The sequence below is a fragment of the Triticum urartu genome, chromosome 3A (genome assembly GCF_056163025.1).
Source record: "Triticum urartu cultivar PI428250 chromosome 3A, HENAU_Tu73, whole genome shotgun sequence".
Lineage (NCBI taxonomy): Eukaryota > Viridiplantae > Streptophyta > Magnoliopsida > Poales > Poaceae > Triticum > Triticum urartu.
Genome location: NC_141875.1, coordinates 364,281,189 through 364,299,684, shown reverse-complemented (window position 1 = coordinate 364,299,684; position 18,496 = coordinate 364,281,189). Strand labels below are relative to the sequence as shown.

The 18,496-nt window shown below is 45.6% G+C and overlaps 1 protein-coding gene across 1 annotated transcript in view; it reads left to right on the top strand.

The window, feature by feature from the left end:
* The first annotated feature begins 685 nt into the window (after positions 1-685).
* The window catches only part of SCD1 (stomatal cytokinesis defective / SCD1 protein (SCD1)), a 29,671-nt gene continuing 11,860 nt past the window's right edge, over positions 686-18,496 (top strand). Inside the window, exons 1-14 of the mRNA XM_048707354.2 lie at positions 686-1,027; positions 2,333-2,426; positions 2,550-2,751; positions 2,838-2,979; positions 3,094-3,194; positions 3,365-3,428; positions 3,606-3,719; positions 11,537-11,757; positions 12,219-12,273; positions 12,357-12,446; positions 15,556-15,751; positions 16,129-16,246; positions 16,339-16,402; positions 16,516-16,560. Coding sequence (XP_048563311.1) covers positions 845-1,027; positions 2,333-2,426; positions 2,550-2,751; positions 2,838-2,979; positions 3,094-3,194; positions 3,365-3,428; positions 3,606-3,719; positions 11,537-11,757; positions 12,219-12,273; positions 12,357-12,446; positions 15,556-15,751; positions 16,129-16,246; positions 16,339-16,402; positions 16,516-16,560 — 1,689 coding nt within the window. The 5' untranslated portion in view covers positions 686-844. The remainder of the gene's footprint in view (positions 1,028-2,332; positions 2,427-2,549; positions 2,752-2,837; positions 2,980-3,093; positions 3,195-3,364; positions 3,429-3,605; positions 3,720-11,536; positions 11,758-12,218; positions 12,274-12,356; positions 12,447-15,555; positions 15,752-16,128; positions 16,247-16,338; positions 16,403-16,515; positions 16,561-18,496) is intronic.

The following is an 18,496-nucleotide window of genomic DNA, read 5'->3' as shown; positions in this document are numbered from 1 at the left end:
CACCATACCGCCGCACGACCCTCTCGCCTTCCACATTCTTACTGTTGCGTGGGCCTTAGAAAACCACTCCCCATGTAATCAAATAGTCTCCCTAAAAATGTAATCAAATAGACAAAACCCCATCTTTCTCCTCTATCTCTCTCACCGTCCTTAACTCTCCCTCAAGAAACCCCCAAATCCGATCGATAGATGTGGAATTCAGGTAGAGCGTCGCCAGAGAAATATACAAAACAAGGTGGGGGAAAGACTTTTCTTGTATCCCTTGCTAAATTTTTTTAGGGGAATGTATCCCTTGTTAATAGTTGACAAACATATATAGACGACAAATGAATTGCAGAGAACAATGCCTAAAATTGGCTCCCATATTCCTAACTGGTTCTTCTATAAAAGCGATTTAAACATAAATGTAATGTCAGATTTTTAGGGCTGAAGATTTAACGCCCAATAGTACGTCTAATTCAGATCGAACGCATGGCAATTAATCGTTGTAGCGTGCTAAGCGGTAATTTTTATTTTAGAACATGATAAATTCTTGTATATCTGTTTTCGCATGGCAAATTTGGTCGTCAGATTTGTATAGCGCTAAAAAGTTCTGATGCCAGATTTTAACATTTTCGTGAGAAAAAAAGATTCCTAACGGGCCTGTCTCTGTTTTCTCGCTAACGGATCACAAACAGAAAGTCCACCCGACCCGTCGCCTTCCTTCGTCCGTCGGCCTACACCGTCTCCTCCCTTTCCCGCAGAGTCGAAACTAGGGAGAGATCGACGGAGACCGACCGCGACGAGGATCCCTTTCCGGAGGAGGGCGGGTGGGCGTGACTGCCGGTGATCGACGGCAGAGGCGATGGCATCAACGTCACGGATCTTCGAGTACTTCGTGGTATGCGGGCTGGGGCCGGAGATCCGGGCGCTTGATGGCCTCAAGGGCTTCCATGGCGCCGAAGAAATGTACATGCCTGCCTTCATCGACCAGTTCCCGCACTCGGGCCACGCGCTCTACCCTCCCCCGCCCCCGCAGCTCCCCACCGTGAGTTGCAGATCCCGCCCCTTTCCTCCAGCTGCCCCTCAGTTCTTCCTCTCGCGATCTGCTTCGGCCCCCATCATTCGAATTTTCGGTGAAATGGACAAATTGCTGTTGTTTAGCATTTGATTGGGCTGGCGTGTTGCTAAGTTCGAAATGGTTGATCTGTAGACGTGAATTCGTGATGCTCTAGTGCACTGAGGTTAGAATTGTACGGAGTATATGCCAGTTGCGTACTCAACCGTGCATCGGTCGAGACAGAAATTTAAGAATGGCTGGGAAAATTATTGGCCGCCACACTGCGCCGTGGATTGTTGGCCTGCGAGGTGATAACATTGTCCGCACACTTGCTGGCCTGCTGGGGATAGTTCTTTTGCACGGCCACTTGCTAGCCTGCTGCACCATGCCACTGCTTGCTCACCATACTACTGGGGTCGTGCCACCTCAAGATTATGCGGTCACCTAGTTATTCTGTCGATTAGGTTGACCCGATTCGGTTGGGTTTCAAGTTTGATTGATTTTTATAAGGGTGAGTCTGTAGGCACTCAGGCCAATGTGCACACTAGATTACTAGAGGCTTAACCGCTCTGCCCAACAGAGTTTCTTCTTTGAACAGTTACCTTCATCTCTCCTTGTTGAAAGTTACCATCGAAAGTTCAAGATCCTGCTATCTTGGGAAAAATGCTGGCATTCTAGGACAAGTGCCCCAACTTGCTCCAGTGGCCTCTCTGCCTGCACGCAGATGATTTGATGCTATATGAACTGGTGTAAGCAGGGAATTTGGCTTCAGTACATCTGTGTGGTTGGAGATAATTGAACATGGAAGGTTACTGTTACAATGTGATCGTGTGATGTATGTAGGGGCATGCTATTTTAACATGTTCAATCACATCCCTGCCCATGACCTTTTTGTACCAGCACATATAATTTACAACCAAAATTTGTTAGCAGTATCAAAGTCTGTAAGCCATGTATTATTGCGGAAAAACATGTTAATGACACATGGGACGGAAAGCAAGGGGTAGGGCGTGCCATCCATTTATTTTAACTATCGATTTTGTTTAGCAATGTTGGATAATTCCATGTCATTTGCCCAGGGGCTGAACCTTGAACACCAATAAAATAGTGGAGATCTTTGCCAGATAACTGAAAAGAAAAGATAGTAATGTGAACAAAAGAATGTGATTGATTTCATGTTATAATAATTTTAAACCGCCGAATGACAATCATGATATCATCATGTCTATTTTATCCCTAATCTTGTTTTATTGTAATCTGAACCTTTCTATCATTGTCCGTTGATAACTGCAGTGTGTTTTGCCAGCGGGTGTAAGAATATACTCTTCTGGGTTGGACGCCAATGACGTCTCCACCTATCCAAGGAGCTATCCCATAGTTTTGACAGGTATGTCTTGTTGGTAGTTGACATTTCCCGAACTTTGTACATGTTTTTAACCCTTCGAGTTGAAATTATTATTGCTTATTATTTACATAGACACCTCTTAACATAGTCATCATTTTTTTGTAGAGGGAGATGGTTCAAAAATTTACGTCAGTTGTATTGCATTTCGGGATCCAATTTGTGAAGATATTATTGAAGCCTACCAAATTCCGGTGAATTCTTTTGCTGATAAATGCATCTGCTTTGTGTCCCATTCTCCTTGTTTCCAAGTCCTCCGTGATGCTCTAGAGGAAATATTTGTCCTTTGTTTTTCTCCTGCCGGTTGTAGGTAAACTTTCATTGTTCATGCGTGCGCTTTATAAACTATGGATTACGCCTTTTTCATGGCTTAATATTTGTCGGCCCTGATTTCAGCAAGCCTTTGTGGGATATAATATCCCATGTGGTGTCAAATGTTCCATTACCAACACCGGGAAAGGATCGTGTCTTGTTTGCCATTGATAATTGCCTTCTTTCCGCGGAAACTCCTCCAAAAGAATGGCTTCCTCACGCTGATGTATGGCTTCCTTTCCATTTTGTCTTATGTTCCTTGACCATATTTCCAGTACCATTTTAGATACTCCATTTTGTTCACATTCAACTTGTAATGTCAAGCTGATTGTGGTTGCAGATATCCTTCCAGCCATTGGTGCAGTGTCTGGATGTTGATAAACTAATACAGCTCTTTACTGCCGTTCTGCTTGAAAGAAGGATATTGCTAAGATCTAACAAGTCTGTTGAGTTTCACAATGCAACTCTTGACCATGTTTTAACATTATACCATCCCAGTCTTAGCTTAGGTTTACAAGTGAATGGATTGTTACTTTGGAACAACACCTTAAGTGGAAGTGTTTGAAGTTTATCTTAAGTTTGCTGGACTTCTCTTTTGTTTTGTAATGCAGGTATACATTATTAACTCTAGTTTCAGAAGCCATATGCCATTTGATATACCCGATTAGGTGGCAGGTGGGTTTCATTCAACTGTGTTCCTTTTTATTCCCAAGTCTTTAGCAGGCTTCACAAATATGTAAAATAATTATTGCGCTTGAGGATTTCATTCATATCTGTTCCAGAAATTCTCATTATTTTATGTTATGCTCATGTGGTGAATTATCCCCATTCAACGTATTTGTTGTGCTGCAGCATGTCTACATTCCAATAATATTCTCTAGTGGTGTTGACTACATTGATGCTCCGACTCCCTACATGATGGGACTTCATTCAGGTGTTGACACATCTACAGTGACAATGGATGGTGTAAGTTGCAACATTAAATGAAGTTTCCGTTGGCTGTTTTTCTGCCGTTGCCTGCCTGTATTCTCTTGGTAATACGTACTAGTACTTATTTACTAGTGGAAATAGCCTTTTTAAAGGTTTGGTCCACCTGTTTTTTATTTTTGCTGGTAGGATCATTTTCCTTTCACAGCCGATGTGTGAATGTTGCTTTGATTAATAAAGTCACAACAAATCTTTATATTTATAGTTTTGTAACCCTGAACTGAAGACGGATGTTTGCAAGGGTTCTATGATATTTTGAGAGCGAAGAAGTTTGGTTCAACATATTTTGTTACTAGTCTGAAGCAGCACAAAGGTTGTGGAGGAGCAACTCCACCTTGCTGCTACAATGTGTACATCACAAGTGTTGAAGGAACAACTTCAACGTGCTGCGCTAGATATCGCTCTAGAGACGAATGTAGGCTGATATGGCAGCAAGAGTTCAATCCAGAACTCCTAGAGCACAAGATCTACTCCAAGATCTTAGATAAGAACAACAAGTTCTATTATAGGTAGTGAGTACATAGTCTGGGTTCCAAAGTAGAGGTGAGGACCTCTATTTATAGGTCTTTGGGAAGCCTTCACATACTTCTACTTATAGCTGGAGCACTCTAGAAAACATTATTTAGGATTCACCTCTCTACTCACAGCTACTTATAACTAGAGAACTCTAGAGACAGCAGGTAGGGTGAAGAAAAGAAAAAAAAAAGAAATACTGCACTAGAGTGAAAGTATCTAGAAGTAGCCAAACAGATCTGGCATCTGTTTTTCTTTCTCATCTATTGTTCCTCATCATTCTCCCCTGGTTGTTTGGAACTCGCCCTCGAGTTATCGTCATAGAGCACTTCTTCTAGATGGTAGAGAGTCAAGCCCGCAACATTGTAAGTGTTGGATATGCCCATGTCGCTTGGAGGATTTATCACATAAGTATTATCATTTATCTTCCTCATGATAGAGAAGGGCTCATACCTTCGCTGCCTAAGCTTCCCCTTAACACCTAAAGGCAGCCTCTCTTTTCGGAGGTTGACCATCACCTTATCACCAACTTGGAATGATTTTGGCCTCCTTTTAAAATCAGCAAGTTGTTTATATTTCTGATTTTGTGCTTCCAGAACACCATGAATCTCGTCAAATAACTCAGTGTAACTATCAACAAGGGACAATGCTGATTTTGAGTTTCCCCTTGATGGTAGCTTCACCAGGTCCACCACGTGTGTTGGAACTTTAGTGTAGACAATGGATTCCCCTTGATGGTAGCTTCACCAGGTCCACCACGTGTGTTGGAACTTTAGTGTAGACAATGGAAAAAAGGCCCCTTCCTGTGGATCTATGCTTGGAGTTATTGTAGGAGAACTCTTTAAGAGATAGAGCCAAATCCCATTGTCCCTTTCTTTCTTCACAAATGCAACGGATCAGATTACCCCAAAACTTGTTCGCCACTTCCGTTTGTGGATGAGCAGTGCTAGAAAATTTCAATTCAGTGTTCAATTGCTTCCACAAAGTGAGCCAAAATGCAGCAAGAAACTTGCTATCACGGTCTGAGACAATGGACCTTGGAACTCCATGAAGTCTGACCACTTCTCGGAAGAATAGGTTTGCCACATGATGAGCATCCGTTGTCTTGCGGCATGGGATGAAATGAGCCATCTTAGAGAATCTATCCACGACCACAAAAACGACATCACTCCCTCATCTTGTTCTTGGCAAACCCAAGACGAAGTCCATAGAGATGTCCTCCCATGGAGCAACAGGAACAGGCAAAGGCATGTATAACCCTGTGTTCTGGACTTGGCCTTTGCAGGTTTAACATATAGGGCATCGTTGGACAAACTTTCCAGCATCTCTCTTTAGTTGTGGCCAAAAGTAGCGAGCTTCCAGGTTAGCGATAGTCTTGTCCCGTCCAACATGGCCACTAAGATCACTTGAATGGAGTTCTCTAATTAGTTTGTCACGCAGAGAACTCCTTGGGATGCACAAACAATCATTTTCGAAGAGATAGACATCCTGCACCAAATAGTCATCACCTAATGGCTGTTCCCTGATGTGCTTTACCCAAACATGGCCAAAGTCTTCATCATTCTCATACAACTCCTTTATTTGATCCATGCCTGGAAGTTCAGCCTCAAAAGAAGTCAGGAGGCATGCAAGACGACTCAAAGCATCGACCACTCGGTTAGTTGTTCCAGATTTATGCACGATGAGATAGTTAAATCTCTCCAGATATGCTGCCCATCTTGCTAGCATGCGGTCAACATGCTTTTGATTTCTAAAATGCTTCAAGGATTGATGGTCACTATGAGCAATGAACTCTTTAGGCAGCAAATAGACTTCCCAAGTTTTCAACGCTCTGAAAACGGCATACAATTCTTGCTGATAGATACTCCATTTCTGTCTAGCTTCACTTAACTTCTCACTAAAGAAAGCATTGGGCTTCCTTTCTTGAGATAGAACAACTCCAATGCCTACTCCACTTGCATCGCACTCCAACTCAAAAGTCTTGTTGAAATCAGGTAGCACCAAGACAGGAGCTTGTGATAGTTTTTGTTTAATCTCATTGAAACTAGCTTCAGCTGCTTCTGTGTTAGAGTACGTAATGGGCCTAATGGGCCTGGGCTGGCGGTATAGTCCGTTAGTCTTAGGGTTAATTAGAGATAAGGGTCGCTTGCTTGGGAGTCAAGTAAACCTCTCTATACAAGGGGAGGAGATGTATCAATCTAATCAAGCAAGAATTAAGAAGGAAATCCCTTCCCTCTTGCCCGGCCATGGGCAAAACGGCCCCCGGCCGGCCCTCTCGCGCCCTCCTTCTAGCAGCCACATAACAATTTGGTATCAGCTAGCTTCGGTTCGATCATGTCTTCACCGCCGCCCAACCTGTCTCTTCCGCTGCCGGGATCCTCCGTCGCGCCCGCCCCCGCCGTCCTCACCTCGGAGGAGGTGTCCGGGGCGCTGCGGGACCTAACCCAGGCGGTCCACGAGATCCGCATGTTCTTGGCCGTCTCCTACGGGCCGCACCCGGCTGCGCCGACCATCGCCGCCACCGCGCCGCCGTGGCAGCCGCTGCACCAGGCGGCCTCCGCCGCGCTCGCCGGGCCGCAGCTGCAGCCGCAGCAGCTGCCATCCACCGCCCCGCCCTGGTTGCAGTGGCAGCCGCCGCTCTTGGTGGCCTCCGCCGCGCCTGGCGCTCCGCCGCTGCCCCAAGGCGTCCCTGCCGCGCTCGCCGGGCCGCTGCAGCAGCCGTTGCAGCTGCCATCCACCGCCCCGCCCTGGCTACAGTGGCAGCCGCCGCTCCTGGTGGCCTCCGCCGCGCCCGGCGGTCCGTTGTAGCAGCCACCACCGGTCAGCTCCCGCCCCGCATCGACCGCGCCGGCGGGAGTCCCGATCCACCAGATCAAGTTCCCGCCGTCACCATTACCGCTTCCCCAGGGCGTCCCCGTCCAGCAGATCAAGTTCCTGCCGTCGCCGTCACCGCTTCCGGCTTGGATAACTATCCGCCACGTGTCGGCGGCGGTGAGGCTACAGGCTGCTGCGCGCGGCCTCCTAGCGTGTCGGCGTGTGCGGGAGATGCGTGGTCTATAGCTGACGCTCCTCTCAGCCGCGCTTCGCTGCGCAAAGGACCTCGATCTCGTCCGCTGCGTCGGGGATCTTGGGCATGTTGTTTCCCCCGCGGGCAGCGACCTCAAAGTCTGCGACATCGGTGGTTCGGGGGGGGGGGGCACCCCTCCTCGTCATTCTTCATCGCAAGCCCTCCACTCTTCTCTGTGCGATGCAGACCAACAGCCGTCCGACGGGGAGAAGGCAGGGTGTCACCGACAGGGGCGCACCGCGTAGCACCACTGCATTCCGCCGGCTGCCGCGAGGGCGCCTCTGCTGGTCGCTCTTGCGACCACTTCCAAGTGGCCATACACATGCACTCCTTTTGTCCAGATGGTGTCCATGGGATCCAGGCGGCTGTACATGTGCATGTCCGACGTGCGGATGGTGTCCACTTTATGTTCAGGGGTCCAAAATAAAGCGTCCTAGTCCATTTCAGGTTGAGAGTAATAAAACAAGCCGAGATGTAAAAGGCTTGTTTTTAGGTGTTAGGTTTGTGTTGCGTCGAGTCATGGTTATAAGTTGGTTAGGTTGCAGCTCGAGGACAAGCTGCATGTCCAGGTGGGGTGTAGTGTTAGAGTACATAATGGGCCTAATGGGCCTGGGCTGGCGGTATAGTCCGTTAGTCTTAGGGTTAATTAGAGATAAGGGTCGCTTGCTTGGGAGTCAAGTAAACCTCTCTATATAAGGGGAGGAGATGTATCAATCTAATCAAGCAAGAATTAAGAAGGAAATCCCTTCCCTCTTGCCCGGCCGTGGGCAAAAAGGCCCCCGGCCGGCCCTCTCGCGCCCTCCTTCTAGCAGCCACATAACATTCTGTCCATTGGAACTTTCCTTTCTTCAAACACTCGGTAATTGGTGCCATGACAGTGCTGAAATTCTTCACAAATCGCCTATAGAAAGTTGCAAGGCCATGAAAACTTCTTACCTCAGAAATGGTCTTCGTAGTTGGCCATTCTCGGATTGCTTCAACCTTAGAATCATCAACACGAATACCGTCACATGTTATGACGAATCCTAGGAAAAGAAGTTGTGTTTGCAGGAAAACACATTTCTTCAAGTTGACGTAGAGCTCATTTTCCCTTAGTACTTCTAGCACCTTTCGAATGTGATCAAAGTGTTCATCCTCATCCTTGCTATAGATCGAGATGTCATCGAAATAGACCACAACAAAGTGGGATAAGAAGGGTCAAAGGACTTGATTCATTAATCACATAAAGGTACTTGGTGCATTTGAGAGTCCAAATGGCATGACTAGCCATTCAAACAACCCTTCCTTTGTCTTGAAGGCGGTTTTCTATTCATCCCCGAGTCTGATACAGATTAGATGATATCCACTCCTTAAATCTAGCTTTCTGAACACTCTTGCTCCGCTAAGCTGATCCAACATATCATCCAGACGGGGAATCGGGAGTCTATACCTTACGGTGATCTTGTTAATGGCTCTACTGTCCGTACACATGCGCCAAGATATCTTTCTTTGGCGCGAGTAGGGCTGGTACAGCACATGGGCTAATACTTTCTTGAATGTGCCCCTTTTGTAGCAATTCCTCCACTTTCTCCTTCAATATATCATGCTCCTTTGGGCTCATTCGATAATGTGGAAGATTAGGAAGACTTGCTCCCGGAATTAAGTCAATTCTATGTTGAATTCCTTTCATCGGTGGCAGGCCTTGTGGCTCTCCAAGTATGTTCTGAAATTCTGCCAATAAACCACGTACCTTTGCTCGAATTTCAACAGTCAGGTGCTCTTCTCCTTTTACAACAAGTGCAGCACACAAATCTGCCTCCTTCAAGTTTTCCATAAACTCATGAGAGGAATGGGAGATAGTTAATATAGTTTTCCCCTCCTTAGAGGTATTACCTTAAGTTTTGTTTGGTAAAATAATGATCTTTCTCTTGTTCCAAATAAAAGAGTAAGAATTTTCCTTGCCCTTGTGTGTAGTATCCACATCAAATTGCCAAGGTCTCCCAAGAAGAACATGGCTAGCGTCCATATCAACTACGTCACACAACACATTTGAGCGATAATGCTTGCCCAAAGAAAGTGGCAGGTTGCATTGTTTGGTGATCTTCATATTCACTCTTTCTTGATCCACCCAATAGTGTAGGGGTTTGGATGATCATGAGTATCAAGCTTTAAATGGTTCACCAACTTCTGGGAGATAAGATTCTCGCAACTGCAACTATCAATCACTAATTTGCATACCTTGCCATTCACTGTACATTTGCTCTCAAATATTTTCTTTCGTTGTGTGTCGTCAGGTTGTGGTGTGGAACATAGGAGACGCTGAATCACACATACCACTTCTTCACCTTCTTCTTGACAAACCTCTTGTCCCTCCACATCTTCAGATTCGTATTCTTCCTCATTGCCTTCACCATCATGGATAGTTGTGTTAACAAATTTCCTTAGTGGGCAACCGCTGGATATGTGTCCGTCTTCACCACATTTATAGCATTTTGGGCCTTCATTGGACTTAACCTTGCCTCTAGTTTGCTTCTGGATGGGTCGTTTTGCCTTTAGTGGAGTGGTCTTTTCTTCCGCTCTATTAGGCTGACTCCTAGACGAGCCTTCGACATGAGGATATGGAGCCTTAGTTGCCTTTCTTGTCCTCATAAACCTCTCGGCTTTTAAGGCTAGAGCTTGTGCTTGATCAATGGACCAGATTTGTTGCATCATCAATCGATCTTGAATAGCATCGTTGGGACCATTGATGTACCTTGCAACTTGTTGATCTTCAGTTTCAGCAAGGTTGCACCTCACTTGTAGCCTTAGAAACTCCTCCGTGTAATCTGAAACATTCCTATTTCCTTGAGCACAATTTTGAAATTGGATAAATAGGATCTGGTCATAATCAGCGGGCAAAAATCCCCCTTTCAAGAGACTTTTCATTTGCTGCCAAGTTCTCACATGAGGTTCTCCTCTCAGCCTGCGCTCTTCTTGAACGCGATGCCACCATGCACGGGCTCCTCCTTTCAGCTTGTATGCGACCAAGGGAACTCTACGATCTTCCGGAACCTCCATGACCTCAAAGAAAGTCTCCACTTCATATAAGCAATCTAGGCACCCTTCAATATCAACATTTCCATTAAAAGTTGGGATCTCAGCTTTCACCTTGTATGTATCTCTTGCATATGTAGGCTTGGGTACTCTCCGATATGCGTAGAGATCTGGTTCTTCAAGGGCATCATCATACTCCTCACCTTCAGAAGCTTCAACATAAATTGGCCTTCTTGAAGCACGTTGAACAGCACGTTGTGGTGGTCTTGCTCCAAGATTACCTCTCCTTCTTTGATGAACATCTTCTTCTTCTTTAGATGAATCTCCTTCATTGGTAGCAGGGGGACACCCTTTCTTATCATCTCAACCAGTTGCTCAAATCTCCGATTAAGATCTTCACGCAGCTCTTTGATTTGTTGTTCTGCAGTATCCATCCTCTTCTCCAATTGCTCCATTGCTTGCTGCAGCTTGCTCTAGAGACGAATGTAGGCCGATATGGCAGCAAGAGTTCAATCCAGAACTCTTAGAGCACAAGATCTACTCCAAGATCTTAGATAAGAACAACAAGTTCTATTATAGGTAGTGAGTACATAGTCTGGGTTCCAAAGTAGAGGTGAGGACCTCTATTTATAGGGCTTTGGGAAGCCTTCACATACTTCTACTTATAGCTGGAACACTCTAGAAAACATTATTTAGGATTCACCTCTCTACTCACAGCTACCTATAACTAGAGAACTCTAGAGACATCAGGTAGGGTAAAGAAAAGAAAAAAAAGAAATACTACACTAGAGTGGAAGTATCTAGAAGTAGTCAAACAGATCTGGCATCTGTTTTTTCCCTCATCTATTGTTCCTCATCATAGTCTGAACTCTGAGAAGTCAGGATTGCTTCTGGGCGTGTGAATAATTTCCATGAGAATAACACACTGATTTGTAAACGAACAATGTTCAAGAGTACCCGTACCTAGCCTTAACAAGAGAAGTTGAATTGCATTTATTTATTCTATACACCATGCGCTTAGATGTAGAACTTCTTATATTGCATATATTGAATGCATTTTATGAGAATGATGTCTCACTATTGCCCCAAGTTTTTGTTACTTTGGCCAACCAATGCAAACTTGCGTTTTCCTTGTTTGTTTTCTCAAACTTTACCATTATGATGCATCATGATGCTGTGATAATGGCAATGCATGCAATTGCAGGTAGTGGTGGTTGATCTCGAATACAATCGGATAACAACCACTGAAGACATTCCTCCTATACCCGAAAGCGAACATAGTTTCTTGCGTGGTGAGATATTGAAACTACTACAGCCCAATGTTGTGGCAATTGATTACATGAAAATCAATCTTGGCAGTATGGGTGACTATTCTTTAAGGACCGCGGCAAAATCATGGGGGCAAGATCATGATTTTCAGCTCAGGTAATTCTGTGCTACATGTTAATGTTTACTTTGTATCTGTGCGCAATTGCTAATTAATAGGATGTTTGTGCTAGCACTCCACTGAAAGTAGGCTTATAATGGTAGCAGCATTCCACTGAAAGTAGGCCTAGTGGCTTAGACAACAATATGAATAGATAAATTATAGTGCCTGGCTGCCTGCACAAGTATATTTACATGAGAACAGGCTCAGACTCAGTTCATGCAGACTATTCTGTATCTTACCATTCTGAGCATGGTAAATAATTGGAAACTGAGAGAAAAAGAAAATATGCTTGACACTAATCAGATAGGGAGTTTATGATTCTTTGTTGCATGGATTGATCCTGAATTAACCCCGAAGACTATTCTGGGTCTTCAGTCATGATCTATGTTTAGGATTATTTGTTCTCCAGTGGGCATCATGGGAGCTATTTTATTAGTTGATCTTTTTTTTTTTGCAGGCTGATATTCTTGAGATTCTTTGCACAGATTATGAGTGGTTACCGTAACTTCATTGTAAGTCATCACTCTAGTAAGTTTTGTGACTACTATTTGTCTACTACGTTCTTTGGTGGTAACTCAAGAGGTTTGCTTGTCAGGATAATGCTTTACCAACCGGTTTCAATGCTCAAGCATTCCTTAAAAAACGGTCTCGAGTAACTAATCAGCCTGTCGAGTCCATGTCGATGGTATGCTTACAATTCATTGGCACTTTACATCTTTGTATATCATGGAACGAAAAGTTGAATCTGTTAAAGTATCTTTTGGTTCCCCAACTTAGTTTGCGTCTATTTTGAACACTAAACTTCTCAGTGGTACTATTGGTCTCTCAAGTTTGGAAGCGAGTAAAAATGTTCTCCATTCTGTTAAAAGAGTGGTATATTTATTAAGTTTCTGTTTGACCCAGCTGCCAGTGCTCAGAATATCTGACTTGGGCTTACCTCTGAAGTTTAGGGACCAAAATAATGCCCTCATAAACTTAGGTCACATAAGACCTGTCTATGAACTTGAGTCCAATGAACTATTCCAATATTTAATCTGTCATTTCAGCGAATGATTTGCCTCTGAAAGCTTTTCCATGTATAAGGATGTTTTTAAGTATACACTATTCTTATACATTCAGGAATTGGCCTTAATATAAATGGAGCTATATGGCACATAAGCTACTTTCCATTGACGGCGTGTACTATATACAACGATCACGAGAGAACATGGAAGTCTGTTCATGCTGTATTATGGTTCATTAATTTGTAAAGTAACTAATGAATCCCCTTTTGCGAGACAGAGGAAATAGCTGCTCACAAATAACAACTGTGCACCGTATTCCATAGACGCATTTGCATACTTATATTTATACAAGAGTTATGTGCCATTCCACACAGATCAAACCTATTGCTAGATGGGCTTTGTCAACATGTATGCAAAGTTACATCTGTCACTCGAGTCCTGAAATTTGGTCCCTTGGTTCCTTTGTTGTTGATCCGTTCAACATCCGTCATTAGTCTTATCTGCATATATGGGGTTGACATATTCCAAAAATCAGAGTTTACTTAGATTTCATCTGATTAACTAGTTACCAAGGAGGTGTTTGGTTCACACAATGGTAACGGCAACAGGACTGGTATGAGGTTATAGTGGAGAAGGGGCGTAACTGATTCAGCTGCTATTTTGTTTGATTCTAATCAGTAAGGGTATCGATTGAGGTACGGCCTCGCTGACGAGACAGCTCTCCTCCCTACCCTCGCGTCGCTCCCGCGAGCGACCGAGTGGATAACCCTAGCCGCCGCGAGTGTTCCCTCTCCCTCCCCTCCCCCTTACCGCTACTTGTCCGCGCCGCCTGGTGTTGGCGGCGGCGGGGCTCTTTCTCTCGCTCGTGGGGGCTTGGCGCGGGCGGGCGCTCCCGGGTGGTGGCGCGGCGCGGATTCGGTGCGTGGCGACGCACGGCTGTGCTCGGCGGCGGTGTTGCGGAGCGGCTACCCGGGCTTGGAGGGCCGGACGCACGTGGTGCAGGGCGGATGCGTGGCGGGGGGTGGCGGCGGCGGCTTTGACTGGATCTGCCCCGCGGGCGGCGCAGGCTGCGGCGGCTTTGTTCGAGGCGGGCTTGACCCTCTCTCCTCTGCTCATCGGTCGGCGGTTGTGGCGGACGGTGGCGGCCGACTGGTGGATGTTGGCTGCTCGGCGGGGGTGCCGGTGGCTGGCCGGTGGTGGTGGGGGAGAACCGGGGAGGGAGGCAGGGGGCTTCTTGGCCGTGCCGATGTCTCGGTGGTCCATGTCCCCAGCAGAGCGGTGCGGTGGCTGTGGCGAGGATGAGGCCGGCGGCTGCCGGCGACCCTTCCCTGCCTGGATCTGGCCGGCTGGGCCGCCTTCCCGCCAAAGGGTCAGTTTTGGGGTGGAAGGAGGTGCCTTCTACCTCTCATCGGTCGGTGGCGTCCATTAGCCGTCGTGGTGGTTGTGGGGGGTCTTGGATGCCGGGGCGGTGGCCTCGGTGGTGGTAGTCGTGCTGCTTGTGGGCGGGGTGCGTGACTCAGGTGTGGGCTGGTCGCTATGGCCGTTCGGGCGGTGTGGTAGCCGGTGCTTCGGCAATCGGAGGCGTTTCGAAGGTGGAGCGTGCGTGCCAGGGGAGATCCCCTACTCGGCTTCGGTTGGGCCGACGACATCGGCGTCCGTGGGCGTCGTCTCCTTCTTGAAGGCGTTGCCGTGTCTAGGTGAAAACCATGATCCTTTGGATCCGGCGGCGATGGCGCTCCGCTGTCGTTCCCCTTCTTGAAGGCGCTGTCTTGTAGGCCTACTTTCGCCGAGCTTAGCTTTGTGGCTGTTCCTTTACCTTTTGTATCCGGCCTTGGGTGTGTTGTGTGGTGTTGAGTTGTTTGCGATGATTGTAATCGGTTATGGTTGCTTTATATATAAAGCGGGGGGAAATCCTTTTTGGGTAAGGGTATCGATTTACTTCACAACGTTTGTTTATGCAATAAAACCTGAATACAACTGAAAACTGGAGGGGAGATGAAGGACAACTAGAGAGCGGAGGAAAACACGGGAGAAGAATAACATGGGGCCTGAAGAAGAAGCAGCACCGTGAGTATAGAAGGGGATCGGCAAGGGGGTCTGCGGCCCCCGCCATTGTTGCTGCTCCTCGCATGGTGGCAGCCGCCATTGTGCTGTTCCTCGCATGGTGCCGCCGAGATCGGCTTTCCATCGCCACCACCTGTGCCGTTCGATTTGACGTAGAAGAATCAGGGCGAAGGGGATCTAGGGGGGGCGGGATCGATCCATGGAACCGTCACCGGAGGCGAAGCGGTAACGGGATCTGTTCCCGGTCTGGGATGGGCAGAAACGACCGAGACTTAAGGCGTAATCTGTTTACCCCGTATTCGTTTATGGGCCGGCCCAACCAAACGTGATTAATGGTATCAGCATGCGGTGTAATCAGATAACGATACAAATTGGTCGAACCAAACGTCTCCCAAGTGCTTTGGTGATTGATAATTGTTCTTAACCTTATTAATCCTACTGATTTAACTCAGTATTTCTGATTTTCCACTGATGCTTCCTGACTTCTATTTGTTGCTCACAATAGCTTACCTATTTTGTAACGCGACAGCTCTTCTAATTTAAAGTGAGTATTGCTGGTTATAATACACTTCGGTGTTATATCCTTTGTAGCCAGGTAGGGCAAGCATACACACAGTTAACTAAAGTGTACCCTAACCTTAAATCATGTGTTTGCATTTTAACACCGTCGCATAGCTAGCTTGGTCATATCCTTAACAAACTATAAATTTGATGCTTGTTTGGCAGATTATGCAGTTTATAGAGACTCAGGGATTCTTGGATTATCTGGAAAGATGCAACAACGCAGAAGAATTCACCAATAACCTTCTTGATAAGCTGCAGGATGCAACTGGGAGAGGACAAAGCCCTCTGGCCATCTTTCCTTCTCATGTTGCTGATCCTGAGATCATAACAATAGCTGATTCTGAGATCGAAGGTTCAGGTACTCATCTACATTTTATTTTTTGCCTAACACTTGTTCTCTCCATCTTATTGTCACACTTAATCACTGTTTCTAACAGTTCAAACCCTATGTATGTTAGCATCAGATGACCTCAGGAACACAATTATTTAGGATTGTGTAGATGACCGTGCATTTTTTATTGGGTCTAATACACTACGGTGTAGGAATTGATTGTAAACAACTTGAGCTCTTTACCAAAACTGTTCAAACACTTTAACTGAAGGAACCATGTAACTGTTGTATTTTCTCCATGTCGAGGTTCATTTTGACTTGTAATGCCTGGGTTGTGGGGTATCTGTTTAGTGCTGCACTTCCATTATATTTGGAAAGGTAATTAGCCATAAACGCATCTGCAGAACCAGGCAATAGGCACTGTTATAAAAGCTTTCCAGCAAATGCAAGAACAGAAGAACAAGAAGAAAAGCGTAAATCAATTCTAGCATTAGTTGGTGGAGCTAGTAAGCAAGTACCAAGGTATGATGACAGGCCTGCAAGTTTTTTCACCGTTAACCTTTTCCAGTAACTATAAGTCTATAACTGCAATATCAACTGACATCTGTTTTCAGCTCTCCCGCTGTCCGAATCAGTGGGGGTCCAAAGGCAGAAAGTCTGAGTCCCAGAGAGAGGGCGGTAAGTCATGCATACTGCTATGTAAATAATCCCTACCATTGTTTCTGTACATGCATGCCACAGTAGCTTTTCTTTTCTTAAAATAATAACGATCTTCGTTTTGGTCTATACAGGCTGAGAGAGAAAGGATGGTTCTGGATATAAAAGTAAAGCTCCAGGTAATTATCTGATCATTCTCACTGCTCTCATTTATATTTTACCATGTTCTAAATTGTGATTATCATGGTTTTGTGGTATTGCTCATAAAGAATGGTACTGAGGATGATCTAAAGTATGGTGGAAGTTATTGGATGCCATGTTTTTAAACCAGTTATATACGATCCCTAAATATTGATTGCAGTGGGATCTGCCTGATCAACCTTTTGATACTAACATATATCTGCGAAAGTATATGACTGGCTATTTGAAAATAATCTGTTGGATTTATCTTGCACAATCATTTGCTGGTATATTTTATTGAAAACATAGTCAATAGCATGCATTGTAGTTTGTAAAAATCTATAACAACTTAGATTTCTGTAGAGTACTACTACTTATTACCATGTACGTATTGCTAGTTGCGATAAACTAAACTTTTCATGGTGCTGGGTGTCTCTGTGCAAAATATGTCATTTCAGGGAATCAAAAGTGTAGCAACTGTAATTTTTCACTCTATGACTCGGAAGAAGTTAAGAGGTTCTAGCATGTCATTTTATAGGGGTATGCATGGGTATTTATCATTCTTAGATTCAGTGTCTTGTTCTGTGCGCTTGGTGGGCTGTGGACAAATAGCGAAATGGAAGGAGTACCAGTCTTCAACTAAATTACTGTGAAAATTACAAGAAACAGTAAAATAAAGAGGATTGTATCCAAGTTGGAATTGCAACTTAGAACTCTTACTCGGAAGTGCGAAGTAATAATCCTGAATAGCGGTAGGGAAATTATTCAGCTGAATTTTTTTAGACCCTTAGGTTGTGAGTTGATTGTTTTGATCATCATTTTTTTGTCCTCAAATGCGCAGGAGAGGTGCGCATCATTATATTAAGAAAGAAAGGAGTCTAGTAAGACTCATACAAGCCCAATAGGAAGAGTTTAAATACAAAGGATCACTGAGAAAGAAAGCAAGAAACCTATGGCCAGAACCCCCCCCACCCCCCCCCCCCCCCCCCCCCCCCACACACACACACACTCAAAGACACATCCATTCCTATGCTTCCAAATCCACCAAGCTACCAACACGACCAAAGAATGGAAACCCTTGCAAGGTTGTCCAACCACTTGCTGCCTTGCTTGGCGCCACCAATCAGTTGGCCCTGGAGTGTGCTGTTGTAACCCAACCAAGGATAGCACAGAGAACCAAACTTCTCTAGAGAACATGCATGCACTGAGCAAGTGTTGTATGGTTTCCTCCTCCTGGTCACAGAGCGTGCATTTTTCCGGGTGAGACCTCGACGAGCCAATCGATCAGCAGTCAACATCGATTTAGAGAGGCCAGCCAAATGAAAAATTTGCAACGAGGTGGAGCCCAAGTTTCCAAATTTCTTCCCATGGCTCAAAACCAACAGCCCCTAAGAAGAAATGACGATAGGCTTATTTGGTCGTGAGCTCTCCCAAAAGATATGGCATCAAATCATAATTTTCCACCATCCTTCTATTTCTTGCCACTCTCCTAAGGCTAGCTAACCTTGTTGTATGAGTGACTATAAATGATGACTATATATGACATGGGAACATTATATAGCCAGCAGTTGGCTATACTATTAACCATGCTCTGAGCGGGGTCAGCCTTGCTGGGGTGGTCATGCCTGGATCTTGGTGACGTGGGGCGGGATCAACCTCACACCTCGACTTGACGGCATGGCAGGATAAGCCTCGCGGGCTGATCCCTCCTGGATCTTGGCGACATGCGCAGGGTCAGCCTCACCAAATTATTCCCGCCTGGCTTATCGATGCGGGCCCGGTCAGCCGTGCCAGGCTATGATCCGGCCTGGGGCCCTATAACCCCTACACCATCATTTGCCCCTGCAACTCAGTTGCTAACAAAAAGTGTAATCAATTACAACAACGTCGAACCTGTTCATTTATGTCAATTCGGGATGGGGCAGCGGCCCTCTC